This window comes from Camelus dromedarius, chromosome 13 (assembly GCF_036321535.1).
Source record: "Camelus dromedarius isolate mCamDro1 chromosome 13, mCamDro1.pat, whole genome shotgun sequence".
NCBI lineage: Eukaryota > Metazoa > Chordata > Mammalia > Artiodactyla > Camelidae > Camelus > Camelus dromedarius.
The window spans coordinates 22,063,559-22,084,758 of record NC_087448.1 but is presented as its reverse complement, the minus strand read 5'-3'; the positions used below and the strand labels follow the sequence as shown (position 1 = coordinate 22,084,758).

General features: G+C 32.2%; 1 protein-coding gene and 1 non-coding gene across 2 annotated transcripts; both read left to right on the top strand.

Moving 5' to 3' along the window:
• The first annotated feature begins 528 nt into the window (after positions 1 to 528).
• On the top strand, positions 529 to 1,645 carry LOC105103273 (cytokine-like nuclear factor N-PAC). The gene has a single exon (XM_031465640.2). The coding sequence runs from the start codon at positions 529 to 531 to the stop codon at positions 1,336 to 1,338; it is 810 nt and encodes a 269-aa protein (XP_031321500.1). The 3' UTR covers positions 1,339 to 1,645.
• A 609-nt stretch (positions 1,646 to 2,254) lies between these two features.
• On the top strand, positions 2,255 to 2,327 carry TRNAG-ACC (transfer RNA glycine (anticodon ACC)). The gene has a single exon. It is a non-coding gene; the product is annotated as a tRNA-Gly (tRNA).
• The last annotated feature ends 18,873 nt before the right edge of the window (positions 2,328 to 21,200 follow it).

Genomic DNA, 21,200 nt, shown 5'->3' with positions numbered 1-21,200 from the left:
AACAGGCATAGACAATTCACTTGGACATATTCCTAGGGAAGAACTAATTAAAATGTCATCCACTGCTAAATGTAACACTGGAAACACTACCAACTTTCAGATTTATTGTTTGTGGATGTGGATATTTTCACAACTACAAGATAGGTCAACATAGGAAGGAACGGGAAGGGGAATTAGGGACTGATTGGTTACGCTGAGTGCACACTCTAACTATGAACTGCTATTAGTCAAGAAATTTTAGTAAGACAATGTCCATCTCTTCATATGGAACATGAGCCACATGCTCTGTGGAGATCATCTCAAATTGTGTGTGACTGAACTTTAAGATCTATGTCCACTAGAGTTTTTCAAAATGAAGTAATTAAAATATTTTATTTAAAAAATTTTAAGGATAACTAAAAACAATTTTCCAAAGCTATTCTACAGAAATTTGCCAACGTACCCTCTAAAAATATTAGCGGTATTCCATTTGTTACATTTATTTTCTTTTTACTTTAAATATTAGAAATTGATGGGTTTGGTGGTAAGATGGTGACTGTGAGTCTGCAGCTCTGCAATCTGGTGTGGGGGAAACTCGGCCGGTATCCTCCTTGGCCAGGAAAGATTGTTAACCCACCCAAGGACTTAAAGAAGCTGCATGGAAAGAAACACTTCTTTGTAAAGTTTTTTGGAACAGAAGATCATGCCTGGATCAAAGTGGAACAGCTAAAACCGTATCATGTGCATAAGGAGAAGATGATAAAGATCAACAAGGGGAAGAGATTCCAGCAAGCTGTGGATGCCATAGAAGAGTTCCTCAGAAGAGCCAAAGGGAAAGACCAGACATCATCCCACAATTCAGCTGATGACAAGAATTGGCGTAATTCCAGTGAGGAGAGAAGTAGGCCAGACTCAGGTGATGAGAAGCACAAGCTTAGCCTGTCTGAACGGAAGGTGAAGAAGAACGTGGGAGAAGGAAAGAAGCAAGTGTCTTCAGGCTCCTCAGAGAGAGGCTCCAAGTCGCCTCTAAAAAGAACCCAGGAGCAAAGTCCCTGGAAGTGGGGTTGGCTCCCAAAGGATGAGAAGGATCTTACCATCCCCAAGTCTAGTACCGTGAAGGGGATGATGGCTGGACCCATGGCCGCATTTAAATGGCACCCAACCATTAGCAAGGCTGTAAAAGATGCAGTCCCTCATTTCCATCACTTCCTGCTCAGCAAAACCGAGAAGCCAACTGTCTGTTACCAGGCAATCACAAAGAAGTTGAAAATATGTGAAGAGGAGACTGGGCCCACCTCCATCCAGGCAGCAGACAGCACAGCCGTGAATGGCAGCATCACACCCACAGACAAAAAGTAGGACCTTTGATGAAAAGGCTTCTGTAGCTCTGGTTCTGCTGGGGCTGAGATGGGTGGGGTGACCTCAGGGGGGCTCGCTAAGGGTTGTGTCCCAGCCATTGCTGGGACTGAATGAAAAGAGGGGGGGATAGTTGTAATTCTTAATGATTTGCCTGGGAGTAATTTGACTTGCAGGAGACAGGAGCTGTCCTATAAATGTATGGTGTAATTGGCTTCATGCTCACTGGTGAGTCTTCAAGCAGGAGACACCTGAGTCAGTGGTTCTCAGACTTTGTTGTGCCTCAGAGTCACCTGTAAGTTTCCTCATAAAGCACAAGTTGCTGGACTCCACTCCTAGGGTTTCTTGGTCAGTGGGTCTGGGGTGAACAAATTTCCCAGATATGCTGCTGCTCCTAGTCAGGAGACCACACTTTAAGAACCACTGGTTTGTAGAACTATGATCAAAACCCTGACCTTGGCCCTGGTGGGGACAGGTGTGGGTAAGAGATGAAGAAAGTACATTGTCTTACCTTCCCCTCTTCTCCCTGCTGTTGCCTCCCCATCCTTCCTGTGCACCTACCTGCTGCCATCTGCCCCACCCAAGCAGATAGGGGAGCCTGGACTGTGGTCCCCATGCCTTAGCTTGCTTCCACACTCGCCTTTGCCTTGACTCTGACAGCCAGTTGTGTTGCACAGTCATGTTGATGGAAAGGGTTCCTAAAGAAGGAGCGTTCTCCTGAGCAACATAGCTAAGTCTGAATTTCCCATCTGTGTCTTCTGTACAGTTATTTCTCAGGCTAAAAACAGTATGTCTTTTACTTTGTACATAATTTTTTGTACTGTTGAAATCACTGGTTCTACCAGTTATATTTAGTGAACTTCCTTTGTAGAGTGAAGAAGATAAAGGCATGTCATGTGCTAATAAAAGAGAGGTAGGGGGAAGGTATAGCTCAGTGGTAGAGCATGTGCCCACCATGCACAAGGTCCTGGGTTCAGTCCCCAGTACCTCCATTAAAAATAAATAAATAAAAATCTAATTATCTCCTCCCCCCAAAAAATAAAGTTAAAAAAATTAAAAAAAAAAGAAATTGATATTCAAAACTAATTGCATTTTTATATTGACTAGGCTTCAATTTAATAAATTATCATTAAATTAAATAATTTATCATTATCATTCTTTATCCAAAAGTTTCTCTTTTTTGATATCAGTTTTCAGAAAGCTCACTCACTGATTAAGTCTCATCCAATTATTCTCACCTTGCATGAATATTCTTAGTATTGTTGTCCCTGAGGTAATTCATTTGAAGTTTCCAGCAACAAAAGGAGCAAACTGAGTTCAGCTACCTCATTTTTCATTGATGGAAAGAGAACTTTTTGTAAAAGATTTTAACCACATGGCTTAAAGCAAAAATGGGTTTTACATTATCTTCATGTAAATTGAAAAATTCTAAATATACAAATGCCCTTCCTGAAAAATTCCATTTAAATAACATTCACTTTAAGTACATTTCATTTCCCAAGCAAACATTGATTACTATTGCAATATCTTTTCAATCCAGTTAAATGTATAACAATTAGAAAAAGGACCATGCCCTATCAATCAAAGCATCTTTCAAGCTGCTGTTTCAGTCTGTGGTTCTTGTTTTAGCTTCTCAAATAAAGGAATAAAGTGCAACAGTGCATTTAATTGGAATTTAGATATCCTAGCATTCTGTCTCCTATCAGAATGGTTTGAATTCCTGACAAATGGTCTGTTGTATTAAAGTAGTCATCAATAAAGGAAGTGTGAGTTTAAGAAAAAGATACTGAGAGTGAAGAATTGCAAATTACTAAGTGACCTATTCACAGTTTGAGATCCCATGCCTTTCAAATGTTTGAAACCACTAGCCTTCTAAAAGGTATCATGTATCAATGAGAGACCAGTTTAGCAAGGTTATATTAGGAGTTGCTTGAATTTCTCATTGAACTAAAAGTCAAATATATATTTTCATTACAGCCAAAGAGGAGAAAAGTGTAAAGCTGTTCAAATAATGTCCAATGTGAATATTAGAGACTAATTTATTAAATTGAGAGCAGATCTTAATTTTTCAATTTATTAAAAGCAAATTGCTAAAATTCTGCCAGGATCTTGTAGTGAAAACAGAAGTAAGTTTCTTTTAGTCATGTGATACACACACAAAAACATAATTACTTCTATATTCGGACTTGTATAAGACAAGATGGACTGATATGTTTGGTAACTGGCATGAAAAACGTCGGAAGAATAAATCTAGCATGGCATAGCAAACATGAGGCAGACAATGGAATCCTGTGCAGGCTAACTCCATCAATGTGGTCTGGAAAATAAGGAATCTAAGGTCGCAAATTAGTTTGTCATTAGCACTACTCTAGAATCAGCAATCCCTAAATGTTGTTATAATCATATGGATATTTCACAACAAGAAGGAACTCAGACACAATTCCTAATCTGTTGTTAATTTTCTAAATTCTTAAGCAGTTTTTAGTAAGGAGATCTCTTCATGGACGATAGTATTCCCAGTTAGTGAATTGGGATGGGATAAGGTTCCAGCTCTAAGCCACTTTCCATCATATTTTTTAAGTTTCCTTGCACTGTTCTACTCTTAAGGCAAAGGAAGAAATTTACATGAGTAGGAACAGAGGAGGATGTTTATATTTTAGGCTTATATGACAATATGGTTGCATACAGAACTTCAACCCTGGATGACATAAGCATACACAGTTTCTGAATTTGTTATGTTCAAGGTCTAATTGGAAACAATGGATTCTTAAAGAGAATGGAAGAAATACGTATTTATTATATCAACAGATTAAAGCATATAAATTATAATTCTCTTAAAATACAGAAAAATAATTAAAAATAGTCCAGATTAATTATAGAAAAATTGTACAATAACTATTAAAGGATATCTTAATTTGATAAAATCTTAATATGGAAAGTATCATGAGTCATAACAAACAATATATTTAAAGTTAAAAGTAATACTGCTATCATGAGTTCTACTTAATATTGAATATTTGGCTGAAGGGTTAAGCCAAAGCAAAGCAACCATGAGTATACTACTAGTATACTACTAGCTACTTTAAAACTCTAAACAGGAGACACATTATAGAAGAAAAATATATGTATTCACAATCATAACAATGACTTTATAAAGTTTCCAGGGGTAGTTTTATAAGATTTGTAGTAGAATATAATAGAGAAAAGCAAGACTCTATTACTAAAGGACACAATGAGACATGTAAAAAGTTTATGAAATAATGCACTGGATATTGCACAGAAAATTCTCTGTTTCAATTAAGATTGGATTTGATGGCATAAGATATATATATATATATATCTTATACACATACATACATATATATATCTAATACACATATATACATGTATATATACACACAACAGCATAGTAAATTCAGGGTATATTTTACTCATTCACCTTTTCAGACAGAACCTGTATGGATTGGTGAAATTGCTCTATGAAGATAACAATGTCCTAGGTTCCTCTGTCTTTTTCTTGTCTCAATCTTAGCATAAGCATATTGTGACAATAAACAGAATCCAATTAAAAACAGGTTGTTGGGCTGTAAATGTAAGTAAGAAATCTCAGTAACTTCAAATTTTTTGCATAATCAATTTGAAGAACAGTTTTGCCATCAACTGAGATGGATAGGATGCTGGGTAGTGGCAGGGTAGGTTAGGAGTTCATTTTGGCACATTTATTAGGCAAAGCTCAAGTAAGGATGTCTATATACAAGTCTGGAAATGTCTATATTAGAGATGAAAGGTCATGATTATATAGATGTTACTTAAAGTCATGGTACAGAGATTAATCTCCAAGAGAATAAATGCAGACAGAAAAGAGGGTCAAGGACCCAGTCCTGAGACAGTCCAAAAATATAAGTTTATGCAGAAGAGGAGAAAACAATACAGGTGTTTTAAAAGGAATATCTATTGAATTAGAAGGAAAACTAAGAGAATAAAGTGGCATGGAATAGAAGTGATAAGAATGAATTGAGGGCCTGAGTCTAATGTTCCTGGGAGATCAAGAAAAAAGTGAATATTGTTATTTGTCCATTGGTTTTCATAACACTGATTCGCTGGTAGTATAATGTGGTGAAGTTAGATTGATGTTGAGTTAGGCAGATATGGGGAAAGAACTGATACTAGAGGGATTACATAATTATTTTATTTTTCAAAGCAAGTTTCACTCAAGAGGAATCAAATAATTATAGCTGTAGCTGGGCAGATATGCCTTTATATATAGTCTTTAGTAAAAAGTAAATTCATGATGTAGCAGGGAATAAAAATGTTGTTTGATTGATGTCCTTATGCAAATGAAGAGGGTTAGAATCTAGGGTACACATTGGGGAAATTTAATTTTGATAAGCTCAGAAATAATTTCCAGGTTAACAGCTGGGAACAACATATGAAATAGATGTAGTAGTGTGAATCTCTGGATGGTTCAACAGTGGTTGCAGATATTTATTCCAACTTCAACTTTCCTCCTGCCTTTCCGAAAGAAAAAAAAAAAATGAAGTAACTATGAGGAAGCAGTAGCACCTATAACAAGAAACCAGCATAATTCTAGAAACTTTTAGTGAAATTTCATTTACTAATCACTGGCCATCATTTATCTGACACTGAAAAATGTTTTGCTTTTTCTTTTTAGCAGAGTATATTATTGCACTGAAGAAAAATATGGGTTTTTGGTAAGAAATATTAGAGAAGAATGCAATTTGTATAGGTGTCAGTGTCTTTTATACTTAATGTGTATTTCAACATAATCTTTCATAGAATTTGACAACTAGAATTAAACTCATATTGATGAGAAAATTGCCCAGAACAAAACAAAACAAAACAAAAGCAAGAAAAGTTTGATAATAAGAAGACAATAAAAATGAGTTTTTAACATCCAGATAGTAATGCATTAGCAAGCAATAGCAATTAAATGAGAAATGGTTCAAAAATAGATACTTTTATTAATATGACAATAGAATACAAAAAGAAATTAAACTTATGATGTCACCACGACAGCTGTAACATTCTCTTCAGCTTGACTCAATTTAAGACAGGTTTCTTCTTGACCCTAGGCCCCTGAACTCCCTTTACTCAGAGCAGTTACATTTACAACTGTAAATTTTTTCTTTGCTCCTTTGAGATGTAAATCTTCTCTCAGCCTTTTGAAAACTGTATAACCCACGAATGCTTTTCTCAAGGATGTGGGAGCTATCCCTTTGAAATGTAGTCATCAAGAAAGAGCCAGATCTCCCAGTTTCTGTGGTAGGGTAGAAGCCTGATTTCAATCAGCACCAATTAGCAAACACTTTGTCCTAATTACATTGACCAATCTCTCCTTAATATCCTCCAGTCCTTTTCCACTAGCTCACCCCAGTGCTTAAATCTCTCCTGCCTTTTGTTTCAGTGATGTTGGGTTCAGTTCCTTTCTCTACTGCAACAGTCTGATCTCTATTTTAATTGTCTTGAATAAAGTCTCCCTTGCCTGTTGAACTTGTACAGTACATTTTTTCCTTTGACAAATTAAACTGTATGTGATGGAAGTGGTATTACCAAGCCATAGGGAAATTATCTTTATTCATTAAATTGTACGAGAAGACTGGCTATCCGATTGGGGAAAATGATCTTATTTTATTTTATTTTATTTTATTTTATTTTTTATTAATAACATTTTTTATTGATTTATAATCATTTTACAATGTTATGTCAAATTCCAGTGTTCAGCACAATTTTTCAGTCATACATGGACATATACACACTCATTATCACATTTTTTTCTCTGTGAGCTACCATAATATTTTGTGTATATTTCCCTGTGCTATACAGTGTAATCTCGTCTATCTATTCTACAGTTTTGAAATCCCAGTCTATCCCTTCCTACCCTCTGCCCCCCTGGCAACCACAAGTCTGTATTCTATGTCTATGAGTCTATTTCTGTCCTGTATTTACATTTTGGGTTTTTTTGTTTGTTTGTTGAAAATGATTTTATTTCACACTGCTTGCAAAATAAAATCAAAGTAAATTAAAACATAAAAGTTTAAAAAATATAAATAAGGTTATTATAAAATATAGGATAATGTGAACATTATTATATTCATGAAAATACCTTTGCATAGTTTGTTCTGTGATCTAGTAGAAGTACTAGGTGATAAAAAAGACAGACATTATCCCTGCTCTCATTGAAACATAAAAAAAAAATTGATCATCTAAGAAATTAACAAGTCAAATAATCAATACTTCTCTGTATCAAAATATATTATACAAAAAGAATCAATATAACTAAAAACCTAGGAGAAAATAAGTCCAATAAATATATAAAAATTCTACACAGAATGCATCAAATATTTCTACAAAACAAAAAGAAAAACATTCCCAAAGGAAGTTGGGCAAAATATATGAATTTGTGCTTTGTAGAAATGCATCTTGATTTCAAAGTATATATTTTAAAAAGTCTATGAGTTTTAACTGGAAAAACTAAAACCAAAAAAACCCAAGAAGCAAAGAAAAAAAATGTTCGTTAAAATAATCACAATCTGCATTACACTGAAAACTTTGAAAATATTTAAAAATAACGATAATATCCAATGTGAACAAAAATTACCAGAGCGACATTATGAATATAATTTAGCCTCAGCCACATAAAAACCTCATGATATGACGACATTTCTTAATACGTAACTCAAATGAGTGAACCAAGCTAAGCATTCATGCTACAAGAAGACACTGCAGCAGTTTGTGGGAGAGGGAAAAAAAAGAATAATTGGAAGTTGAAAAGTAAACTGCATAATGGAATGCAACATAGTAATGAAAAGATATACCAGAATATATGGGCTACAAAGGAGGGATTTGTTATAATGCTACAAAACAACAAACAGGACAAATTAAATCTCAGACACATATTTACAGTAAATTGCACAAAACACTATATTTTCATGGAGCTATAAAAGTTGAGAAATAGAGAGATAGAAATAGTTTGAAATCTAATACATAAAACTGATCATTTGAGCCTGGGAACCTGTTCAAGGAGGACTTTAGTTTTATTTTCAAAGTTGAATGTTTAAATTTATACTGGAAAATATAGTCTGGCATTGTTTGGGAAGTAAGATAACTGAATAAAATAACAAACAATTTTTAAAAGTGCCATAAATAATAATAATCTTTCAAAATAGGATATCATGGTAAAATTGCTGGCTTCAAAGTAGAAAGAAATGTAGTAGAAAAATTTAGTAGAAAATGTTTGAAGGTTCTCAGAGAAAAATGCATATTTTTAAATAATTCATATTCATATAAAATATTAATTCAAGAACTAGTCTAAAAGGCACTGAATTTAGGCGTATTCATCTTCATGCTTTTGAGGTATTTTGGTGTAGGGGTTCTTTAACCTCTTGGCTTTGAAATTCCTGATATTAATTATTGACCTCACTCTGTCATGCTGTCAATGTGATCTAGAGAAAGGGAGAAACCATCTCCATGAGAAAATCAGAGAAATAAATCACTTCCACTTAATATGGCTGTCATGCTGTTTAAATGCTTTCAAGTATGTGAAAAGCTTAGAAAGATGCCTGAGACACAGTAGCAGTTCAGTATATGTTAGCTATTATTATTATGCTCCCCCAAAAAAGTCACATAGAAGAATAAAGAAGTTATGTACTGAAGGTATACTATAAACCAAATTCATTTTGATAAATCATACGGTTGTTATTTTTAAGTTTTAACTGAAAGGGAAAACAGGCATGGTTTGGAAAAAAATATATGAAATATTTGCTTTTCCTTTGCATATAACCTCAATATGCCAAAAATATTATCTCTGCCTCCTACGATTCACTGTCATATCCCCACACCGAACATCAGACACAATAAGCGTCAGTGACTGATGCTCACCAATGATGGGGGACATTATTTTATTAGTTGTTTTCTGGAATATTCTTTACTTCCCAAGTCCTCTAACTACAGAAGAAACAAACACAAAAAGAAGTGGTTCAAATCTCCTATTGAATGATTAGTGAACAACTAAATTAGTATTATTTTCAGTCAGCTAAATTAACAATAGTAAAATTCCTTATTATGACAATTAAAAAAACAAAACATGGTCCTTTTAATGCAGCCATAATTCATGTGAAAATGTCATAATATTATTCCAAAGAATCATGAAAACTTGGCTTTAAAAATAAATTTTATCATGACATTTTGATATTATCCATTATCCAAGATTTGGAATTCTGACTTAAATAAATTTCTATTCATCCAGAAAACTCACAATAACATAAAATAAATATTCTTACAGGCAATATATGATTTTAACTTAGATACATATATCTTATTATATATATCTTAACTATATCTCAAAATGATTTTATCTCAAAATGATTATAATTATAAACATATTTTAATTAAAAATAATATGTAGAAATTCAATAAAGAAGTAAATTATTGTTGAATATTAATGATTGTTGAATATTACAATTTTTTCCACCACTGTCCAAAATAGTAAAATAAGACTGCAATGTTTTAACACAGCAAGTTATAAAGGATCCACTATTGAAAAACTACAGAAATATTTTCCCCAAAATATGAGTTGGGTACTCCCTTTGCAGTTACACGCTGAAAAGTGTTTGAATGGCAAGTTATTTTCTTTCAAAATATGCTCATTTTACATATAATTTAGTCATATTGTTTAAACTTTGCATAGCAAATTGCACTAGGTACAAAATTCTCCCTTTTCATTGTTTATAAAATGTTTAAAATACATCCAATTGACTTTAGGTTCTCTACTAAAACTACAGCTCATTGTCTCAAATTCTTTCTTTAGTTGAATTTTATATAACAAGAGTCTCTGTAGCAATTTAGCACTTACAAAACAGAAAGACTTTGCACTTATAAGACACTGACAACCCACTGCTGGAAATTATGTTCCATCTGTCACTTCAACAAATTTCAAGTGTTTCTCTTTTTCAATATTCTAATGCTATGTAATTTAATTTAGGATGATTTCTTTAGATGGCTCTTGAGTTCTCAGTAACTATGGAAGCTGCTCTAGAAGTAAAACAACTTAGAATCATTTCCTTTTTCTTTCAAATGCTTTCATTAACTATAGCTTCCTTTTACCTTTTTGAAAAATATATTTTTTAATCATTTAAATGGAAATATATCAACAGATGGCCAATTCAATATATTGAAAGAAATCTGATTTAGAAGCAGGCAACATGGTTTTGTCTACTGAAATAAAAACACACATCATAGATGTGAGTGTCATTTTATTTGAGGACTTCCTGAGGACTACAGCCCAGGAGACAGTCTCTCAGAGAGCTCTGAGGAACTGTTCTGAAGAGGTAGAGGGGAGGAGAGTAAATATGTGATTTTGGCAAAGGGGTACATGTACCCCAGCACAGATCTCAGTAGAAGGATGCTGTGAGTCACAAGGAACAGATGTAACAGTTAATGATTTTAGTGATGTTCTAAGTATGGAGAGATGCAAGAATCCAGATTCCTAAAAAATTTTGCCTGAAATATCTAAATATCTAAGGATCTGTTTCCCCAGAGCACAAAGTGCTTCATCCATATCTTCACCCTGAATTTCTTCCCAGGTGTACTATAGGTTAGTGACTGCATTGGCTATTGACTTGATTCTTGTAGAACTGGATGGTGGGCAAAATTCTTTATTTTATTAAAGTAAAGTTCAAGTACTGACTCTGTTGAATACCTTTTTATCTTTTGGAAATGTATATATCCTTATTTTTTTCTTCATTTGTATAATCAAGTTTGAAATGATTTAATTCTATATGTATCCAGTCATTGTTTATTGATTTCTAGCTTTGTACCATTAAGTATTCAGATTACTGCCAACATAGCATTGGGCAAAACAAAACGCTTGCTTTCAAAATCTTAAATCATTTGGTGGGGTAAGGGTAGAGACATACTTAACAAACAAAATCAAAAAGTAAATGAATATAATAGGTTAGAATCTATGCATTAGATAATGATACCTATTTTGAGAATAAAAAAAGATAAAATTACATAGGGAACATTGAGGGGAAGGGACTGACACATTTTTCTGTTAAGACAAATTATAAGAAAAATTAAATGTGAAACTCTTTTTACAAATTCTAAAGCAGCAAAGAAATATTGACATTTATAGATACGTAATTACATTATACATTACATACTTTAAAGAAAGATATTAATTAATAAATGCATAGGGACTTTCTTCTCAGATCATCTGGTTTAATTGCAGTTGGGAGCTGAGTGAATAAAAAGTAGCTTGTTTTCTTTTCTCTTTCCCTTGACATTGAGACTTGCAAAATATTATTTCTTCAGCTAAGGACATGGAACATATAACCACTTTTAGGCAAAGTTTTAGACTTTGAAGTAAATTATGAAAGGGTAGAAAACTGAACAAAACAAAAAGCTCAATTAAGAAAACGTTAAGTTCATAAGAAGCTGAGTATAGATGTTTGAGTAAATGAAGAGGAGAAAGTGCCATGGCTAAAGAGAACTAAGAGGCAGATAAACACATGATACACAGTGAAAAAGGACAGAGTACAATAAAGTTAGGAGACTTAGCACATCATTTAGTGTGTGTGTGTGAATATGCTTCTAATGCTTACATTATTCATGTAAACTAGAGATTTGCATCCATCAATTTTATCACCAGAAAAGAAGGAGTATTTTCCTTACTGGGAGAATGGTTTCTTTCTTCATTATTGATATTCTTATGGACTCTAATGTTCTATATCTGATTAAAGTTCATATAACTTTGGAAAATTGTTTTCAGTTTGAGAAATATATATGAATTTCCAGAGCTAGAAATTTTGCTTCACATATAAATTAAACCTGATTTACATAAATTCGTTTCATAAGAGATTAGAATAATTAAGTTCTATACTAACTAAAACATTTCAATTTACATATTTTTTATTTTTATTTGTATCCCTTCCGTTATCCCCCAAATGCTATATATATATATATACTTTTTCTTCTCAGTTCCTTTTAAATAATTTGCAATAGTCCAGCATTGTATATTTTTTGCATCTAACTTATAGAGCACAGATCCATGTTTAAAGAGCCCAGAACTTATAAATGCATTTAGAAAGTTTAAAAAAGTGTAGTTTAATTTTTATTTCAAAATATTATGTAAAATCACTAAAATATTAAATCCCATGCTCCAAATGATCAGATAAATTGACTTCTCTTTGTTAAGCCAAGAAAATTTTCAATAGAAGACCATGGTACACTTCCTGTTTTGATTTCTAGACTAGAATAAGGTTTTTGATCACTTGCAACAGGAAGAGAAATAAAGAAATTGAGTGTCTAGCAAAAGGAACACCATTTGCCATGACAAGCTTAGATAAGCTGTAACTTATCCCTTCAGGCTGAACATTTATGCCACATTTTTTTTTAAGCAGAAAGGAATGAATATAATGGTTTCTGAATAGAAAACCAATAACAGATGTACTAAGGTTGTCAGTAAAACCAAACATATTTTTATCAAATTATCATTACATTTTTTTAAATGTTCAGTTACATTGTACATATATTATATATGTGTAAGAGAGAGAAGACAGCCAGAGAGAGACAGAGAAAGACAGGGATGGAGACAAAAAGAAAGAGAAAAAGAGAAACAGAGACAGAGAAGGCAGAGAATAGGAGAGGAGAGTGAGAATCACTGAGGTGTTATATTGTTTGAAACATACAAATTTATGAAACTATTAAGTTTTCTCTATATTGCACTACAATTGTGGTTGGGACTAATAGTTTTCTCCATTACCTGTTTCCCTCCATCCTTTTTAGTAACATAACCCTTTATTTTGCTGGATATTTCTAAGTCTTTTACCAAGGAGATTAAAAAATAAACTTTATTTTATCATTTTATTCTTTCCAATCTCATTGAAATGTATAACTGGACTGTTATTACACTTATCATAACATTTACACACAAAATCATTCTGTTTATTATCAACAACTTGATGATAATCTCTCTTGGGTTAAATTATTGAAACCTTCAGTTTGCTATTATCAAAATTAAAGACCCTTGTGTGATCTATATAACTCAAATGGAAATATGCATGATTTGATGACATTATTAATGTTTTGACAAATGACCATATTGATTTTTCAATAAAACATAAAATTGGAAGAAAAATACAAACAATAACCATCTGTGGAATTGGAAAAACAGTCAGTATTAATGTACAATGAAGATCTCATGTTTATGAATTATCATACAAGGTGCCATTTTCATTAGAAATTAAATTTAGACACTAGATTTTGAAAGAAAATATACTGTCACAAAATAATTAAGAAATAGTTTATTGAGATGTACCCATTCCCATATGTTAGGTTTCCTTTTTATCCTGCTTAATAGATAAGATGCTTGCTGTGAAGAGAGGCAAAGATTCCTCAGGTATGTGATGGAGCTAACCTCATCTATGTGGTTTATGCTTCTCAAATAATTATTAATTCAACATAAAAAATGGACATGAGCATAAGTAGAATGTCCACTAAAAGAGGTGTAATCATTGTAACATGAACATACTTTACAAAGATTTATTTTACAGTTAGTAAAGTCCAATATTAAGGGGTAGAATTTACAACAGGATGTCAGTCATCTTCACTGTAAGATTTGAGAATTTTGTCCTAGAATGATTTGCTGACATTTTTTGTCCACTTCCCAATTTTATACAGTCTAGGTCTTAATTTTTTTAATTGCAAAAAGCATGCACTTATTACTGTATGTGTACTAGATGATTTGGAGACTAACTTATTATTCCAGTATACTTTAGCAATTCAAAGTGTGAACTATAGATTCACCTGGGATTCAAATCCTGGCCCCATGTCTTACTAGCTGTGTTACCTTGGCAGGTTAGAAATACTTTCTTTCCCTCTTTTTCCTAATTTTCTGAATGAGTATGATAATAATGCCTACCTCTTATGGTTGTAATGATAACTGTACAAACTCATCCATGTAATACACAGGGTAGTGTAGGGCTTAACACTTAATAAATAGTAACTATTTTTTAAATCTTCTATTCATACCGAGGATGGTCCAAAAAGCAGTTTGAATCATATTCTGTTACTTCACTGAAATTACATCCTTGAAATTGGCAATAATTTTACATCTGTCTCTCTTATTTTATTCCTTTTCACTAAGATCACTTTAGTACCTTATTACATCATGTCTGGAATACCATTAGGTTTAACCATAGGAAGGTGCCAATATTTGAACATTTTTTCATCCTCTGAAACAACAGTTTAAAATGATTCACTGTATGACTAACCCTCTAATTCTTCACTTGGCCTTCAACTCTCTGCTTCTCTGTTCAATCTACCTATTGCACTGCTGTCAAATTGATATTCTTTAAGCGTAATTTTCCTCCTGTCATTCTATCAGAGACCTCTTACAGGTGTCCAGGTATTCACTGATATTTTCAAAATTCTTTAAATGTGGAATAAGATTCCCTATAATTTTTCCTACGTTTAAATGTTCAAATGTATCCCAAACTATCATTATTACTATAATTCATGTTCCTTTTGCTCTGGGCAACCCACTGGTACTGATACCCAGGTGTCCCTTTACTATTTCTGTTGACTGTTAGATTTTTAGGAGACTGATCTCAGGGACCAATTCAAAGGCGAACAATTTTTAAAAAGTGAAGTTGAGTTGACATTATCTCCTCTCATAAAATACCTTTCAATCACTTTTGTGTTTTTCTTCCCCTCACTGACTTAACAACTAAGTACTTCCCACTGAAAGCTGTGGAAAGAGATAATGTGGAGAACAAATATGCAGTGAGTATCTTTGCTTAACACTTAGGGATGGACACACTCCAAACTTTTTCTCCAAGGTTTCTTAAAATGTTGTCACCAAGAATACACTTGAGTCTGTTTAGCCTCTTGTAGATTCCTGACTATCGTATAACATTAATAGACAACACAGATACTAAATCAATATAAATCATACATCAAATGCCTAATAGAACATATATTTGTCTCTGACATAAGGGTTCTAAAATTTTACTTGGTGAACTGATACATACAGAAGGAAATGAAGAATATTACCAACCATGACAGTTCCTAAACAGATCATAAGAGACAGAACTGTCCAAGGCAGCCAGAATCAAACACCAGCTTCTTATATTAGTTTCCTTCTATTCTCCAACACTAATTCTATTACTATCACTGTCTTTCTATTTTTAGCCTTGATAATGCTCTCTATTCTCTGAATATGCCAATATACTTTTTAATTATATTTTGCCTTTCACAGTCCTCTATTTCAAATCTCTTCCTATGACTTATAAAAATCTTATCCTCTTTTAAGGCCAATAAAGAATAATTTATGTTGAAATCTTTGCTGAGTAAAGAAACACAGTATAAGATGAGGGACAAGGTGTTTTTTTTTCCCCAATTTTCCTGCAACAGTACTGGTTTGCATATGTGACCTGAGTATAATTATTAATTGCATCCCTTTTCACACTCAAACATTTCCTATTTGGAAAGATAAATTATAATGAGAATTACTAAAATAATATTGAAGTTGCATTAAAATTTGCTTCATGAAAGTTTGTATACATCTTAAATTCCTATGATCTCATTATTCTTGAGTACAGTAAAATGATATGATTTAAAAAAAATTAGTAAACAATTAACTTTTTACTTACACAGAAATGAATGTGTCTTTGAAACTATCAACTTTTTTTTTGTTTCATAATTCCAGGTCATGAAGCTCACACTGCATATCATTATAATTTATTAAAAATATTTCAAAAGCTCTTAACTAACTTATAGAAATAAATCCCTTCTGTGACTTTTTAGAATTTATTCCACTATAGGTCTAATGGGAGGGATATGACTTATAGAAAATATTAAGTAAAATAGTAAATGAAGACATATATTTAATAACTGTTTTATTTTTACTATGTATAACTAACCAATAATAAAGTAGATTGTAGGGGATCCAGAAATATTAGAAAACCAGTGCCAATTATGTTGTTATATTTTAAAAAAAAATCTAATAATCTAATAAGGAAAATACATTGTAGTTGACCAAACAAGTCAAGTACTTTGGGTGATAATCACTATATATGGTACACAACTAAAGTCAAAGAGCTCTTCAAACTCTGTGCAGAAACATTTGCTTTAGGAAATGAATCCTAGGTACATCTGCCTCCCAAATATCTGTTTTTCACCTTTCTGGAAATAGCATCAGTAAAATTACTTCAGAAAATAAGATTTCTCTCATGGACACGATCTTGCTATTGCAACAATGAACTGCTTACATTTGACTCAAGATAGGTCAATCATATGATTTCTTATTGAAATTTGAATTTTGAGTAAGGACACAAAAACAGGAAGTGGATGGCTGTGTATGCTCTAAAGGAATTCTTCATTAGTGTTTGTTAATTAGACCGTACTGATGCCCTGGTTCTTGTCATTCCTGAAACAATGTTCTTCAAATTATACTTAAATTCTTTAAGATATTATATAGCTTCTCAAATTATCACTTTCTCATGTTAATAGAGTGCATTTCTCTTGCTTGTCATTAAGAATCCAAACTAATACAACATAAGGCAGAGATGTTTATGATCAGACAAACAGACTGATAGGTGACTTCACACATTGCCTTTATATTCTAAATAGTTAATTAGACAATTTAGGAGGGAGTTTAGCCAGGTTCTTTAATGTGGTAGTTAAGACCATGAGTTTAAGCCAGACTGTCTGATTTTGAATTATCATCATTTTACCAGCTGTGTGACCTGAAACTCACTCTCAGTGGCTCTGTTTCCTCATATTTCTAAGGAGGATAATCTTATTCAGTTTCTAGAGCTTTTGTGAGAAGTAAGTATGCTAATTGATTTGATGTTCTTTACAGAAGTCCTGAAAAATTGTATGAAGCCAGTAACCAATAACTGTTTTTCTTCTTTTTAAATCATTATACAGAATGGAAGCACATAATTGGTTGTTGAAGGTCTTTCTGTGACCTGTTTTAATAAGGTCAGGCTGATCTACTCATATATGGTGAATTTTAAGCCTTCAAGAAGTGAAGGCAATGATCCAGCCCTGGAGTTCTTCTTCATTCGTAACCTGAAGTATTCATGCTAATGAATAGTTACACATTATCAAATGTAAATAAAATTGTGATAAAATCTAGACAATATGAATAGGAATCATAATTTCCTCATAGATTACTTTAGGAAGAGCTTGACAATTTATGTAGTAGTATGGTCCATTTTTTTTTTTTTGAGATTATAATTCTAAGGAATATTTCCATAAGTTTTATATGAGCATTGTGATTCTAGAAAGAATAGAAGTAAGAAAATAATATGTAACTACTAAGCTAATAAAGGGAGAGATTAATGAATAAAAATTAGTGAATAAAAAATGCTAGACTAATCTACAAGAAGAAAAAGTAAACAGAAAACAGAAGAGGTGAGATAAATAGTAAGATGATAAACTTAAAACTAAATACAATAGCAATTTCAGTGAGCACAAATAGACTAAACCTTCCAACTGAAAGAGAAAAGTTTTACACCAGAGGAAATAGAACAAATAAAAGCAAAAACTTTATTTTGCTCTTAAGAGACCCTAGATCCAGGCACTAATAAGACTAACATAAAACATGCCAGCCTCTGTACTATTCTATCAAGGAGTTCAATTCTTACCTACCAAATTCAAATCACAACAGACACTTGAAAGAGATTTTTGGCTGCTCCTGCCCTGCATCCCATAATTGGTACCAACAAAGAATGACTTGTTACAGTTTTTCAAAAGCACTAGCCCTAGTCCTCTAATCCTAGCTCTTTTCCAAGAAACATACCTTACAGAAGACTTCCATTGTTAAAGATATTGGATATAAATCCACATTTAAATACCCTTCTTCATGAATTCTAAATTGATGCCTAATTTCTCCTCTGAGCCTATTATAACATCATTAATTAAGCCTCATGATAGCTGATGATAAATTTAATTATGTAGAAAAGTTTAAAAGCTGCCATTTTCTCATTTTAAGTCTTCCATCACATTGTTAGGATTACTTTCAACATGTGGTTCTTTTTGCAGTAATTCTTTAAAAGCAGTTGTACTTTTTGTGATTGTCGGGTGTTTTTTAAAGACTATTCCTATACCCTAGTTAATATAATTAGGCACAAGAAAGCTGAAGTATCTCACAATATGCTTAGTCAGAATATATTTAAAATTCATAATATGCAGGTTAAAATATAAATAATAATATATTAATGAGTGTTATCAAGATTAAAGGCTATAACTAATAACTACAGAGCTCCGTAAAAAGGATGTTAAAGATCATGTATGGATTAAAAGAATTCGTGGATTATTTAATGTAAGATCAAATAGATAAAAAGAGAAAGAAAATAGAATGAGAGTATATGCAGCTTTGTGAACATGGCCTTTCTTGCTCAGTGGCTCATTTTGCCATTAAGTGGATGTGTTATCAAATTTCAGGTTCACAACTTACTAGCTTTGTGATTTGAGAAAAGTTGTTTCCTTTTTTAAAAATTTTCTTCATCTATACATTTACAACAGTAATACATCACTTGCTTATGAAGAGTACATAAAATAATGTTTATAAGTCTCTGAACAGGATGCCTGTGCTGAAAAAGTTGGAGTTCTCTCTCCTTGTCCTCCTCCTGCTAATAGTACTGAAATTAGGTAGCTGATTTGGAGTATGGAATATTTGGAGTATGGATAATATCTCATTCTTTTGTAATTTTCAAGAAAAATACTGAGTCTGAAAATAAGTGAGTGATCAGGCACTAAATGTTTTACGAAAGAATGAAGAAATGAATACATTAATGACAGAATAAAGCATTCTTCTTGAAACAGAGATATAGTGATATGATTCAAAGTATAAAAACTCTATTTGTTACTTTCATTTAAAGGAGCAGATATACAATTTATAGACAAATCTTTTGGACTGCATTAATTGTAAGCAGCTGAGTGCAGGTTAATTTTTATAATCCTACAAACTTCAAAAACCAAGAATATAAAGAAAAAATGGTAAAGTAGAAAAAGTTTGATTGCTTTCTATGAATTTGCTGCTATAAAACAGTCAAATAAATTCCCTTTATATCCAACATAACTTCAGTCCTTTTGTCAGTGCAATTTTACCAATTTAACCACAAATAAAACATTATCAATTAGGAATTCAATAAATGTTAATTAATTTACCATGAATATATCATCCTTTTTCTTTTCTTTGGTGTGACTAACATATTACAGTTGTAAAATTGTAAAGTTTCTTGACATAAGCTGCCTTTCAATAATTTTTTCTTGCTTCTCCCACAGATGTTAGTATTGCTGTTACATGCAAGGACAATTTTTTTTTTAAATTTCTAAAATATTAACAAATAAAATCTAAACATAAAATTGTAACAACCCATTTGAAATTAATTTTATATACAACAATAAACTAAAAGTTCCCTTTAAAATGATTCTATTGCAGTTCCAGACTGTAGTTCAGGTCACTTTGTTCTTTGAGCCTTATCAGCCCACAGATATGATTGATCTGAAAGTATCTGAGCTATATAAGGTATCATGTGATACTTCTGGTAAACCCTAACAGGAATATAAGTTAAGAACTTGTATTAGTTACCTATTGTTGTGTAGAAAATTACCTCAAATATTTGTTCTTTAACCAACAAGCATTTATTATCTCATAGATTACATAGGTCAAGAATCTGGCCATGACAATTCTAGGTACCTATGTTTCAAGCTTCTCACAAGGCCCTAGACAGGGATGGAGTATCATCTGAAGGTTCAACTGGAAGGGCATCCAAGCTTATTTCCATGGCTATTGTCAACATCCAATTTTTTATGGCCTGTGAGACTGAGGACTTCAATTCCTAACTAGTTGTTAGCCAGAGACTGCCATTGCCACTTGGATCTCTGCATAGGGCAACCTCATCATGGTAGATAATTTCCACCCAGAACAAGTGAGAGAGACAGTGACAGCACACAAGATGGAAGCCAGAATCTCTTTGTAACCTAATCTCATATGTTACATCCCATAATCTTTTATGTAAACTTATAATAGTATATTATGTAATATAAATTTTATAGTCTGTCTCAAAATGAATTAATCTAATAGAAAATGATAATCTTATCTAACTTAATTTTATTTTCAACTCAAAACAACAAAAATTTATTCTAGCATGTCTAAAATTATGGAAAATGCTTATTGTTTTTATTTATTTTGTGAATAGATAAGACCATTAGGGCTCCATAAATATGATATCAACTTCATAAAACAGTCTTTGAATTGTAGAGTTTCACTCAGTTCATAGCTCCTAAATATTAGTTGGTATAAAGAACATAAGCAAAAATAATTTATTTTTATATTTACAAAATAAATATTCTTTCAAGAATTTAAATAATTTATTATTTAAATCTTTTACAAATATATTATATTTCACTTTACATATTACAATATACTTGATTACTTTTATTAAACATATATTCCAGTTTGCATAAAACTCAGTGAGTAAGCAGTAATGCATCAATGTATATACACTCATATCTATGTATGTGCTTATGTCTGCCCTTTTCCAAAAAGGTAAAATAGTATGCAGAAATAAGGACAATTCTATTAAATAAAAGAATCAAAATAGATAGTGATGAAGAATGTGGGACAAAGAAACAAGTTAGAATTGAAAACACACAGTGGGGATATAAATAAGCTTGGATAAAAAGTATCTGGTAAAATCATATATTTTTTATATCAGCCCCAACAAAACATGAGAAATAGACTTTTCCTGGAATTGATTCTATCACTTTTATAAAGACAGTGCAGGAAAAATAACAGTAAATTTAAAAACAGAGAAATCAGTTGTAAAATT

Excerpts from the sequence above, each read along its gene's own strand:
- LOC105103273 (XM_031465640.2), top strand. The coding sequence starts at position 529 with ATGGTGACTGTGAGTCTGCAGCTCTGCAATCTGGTGTGGGGGAAACTC.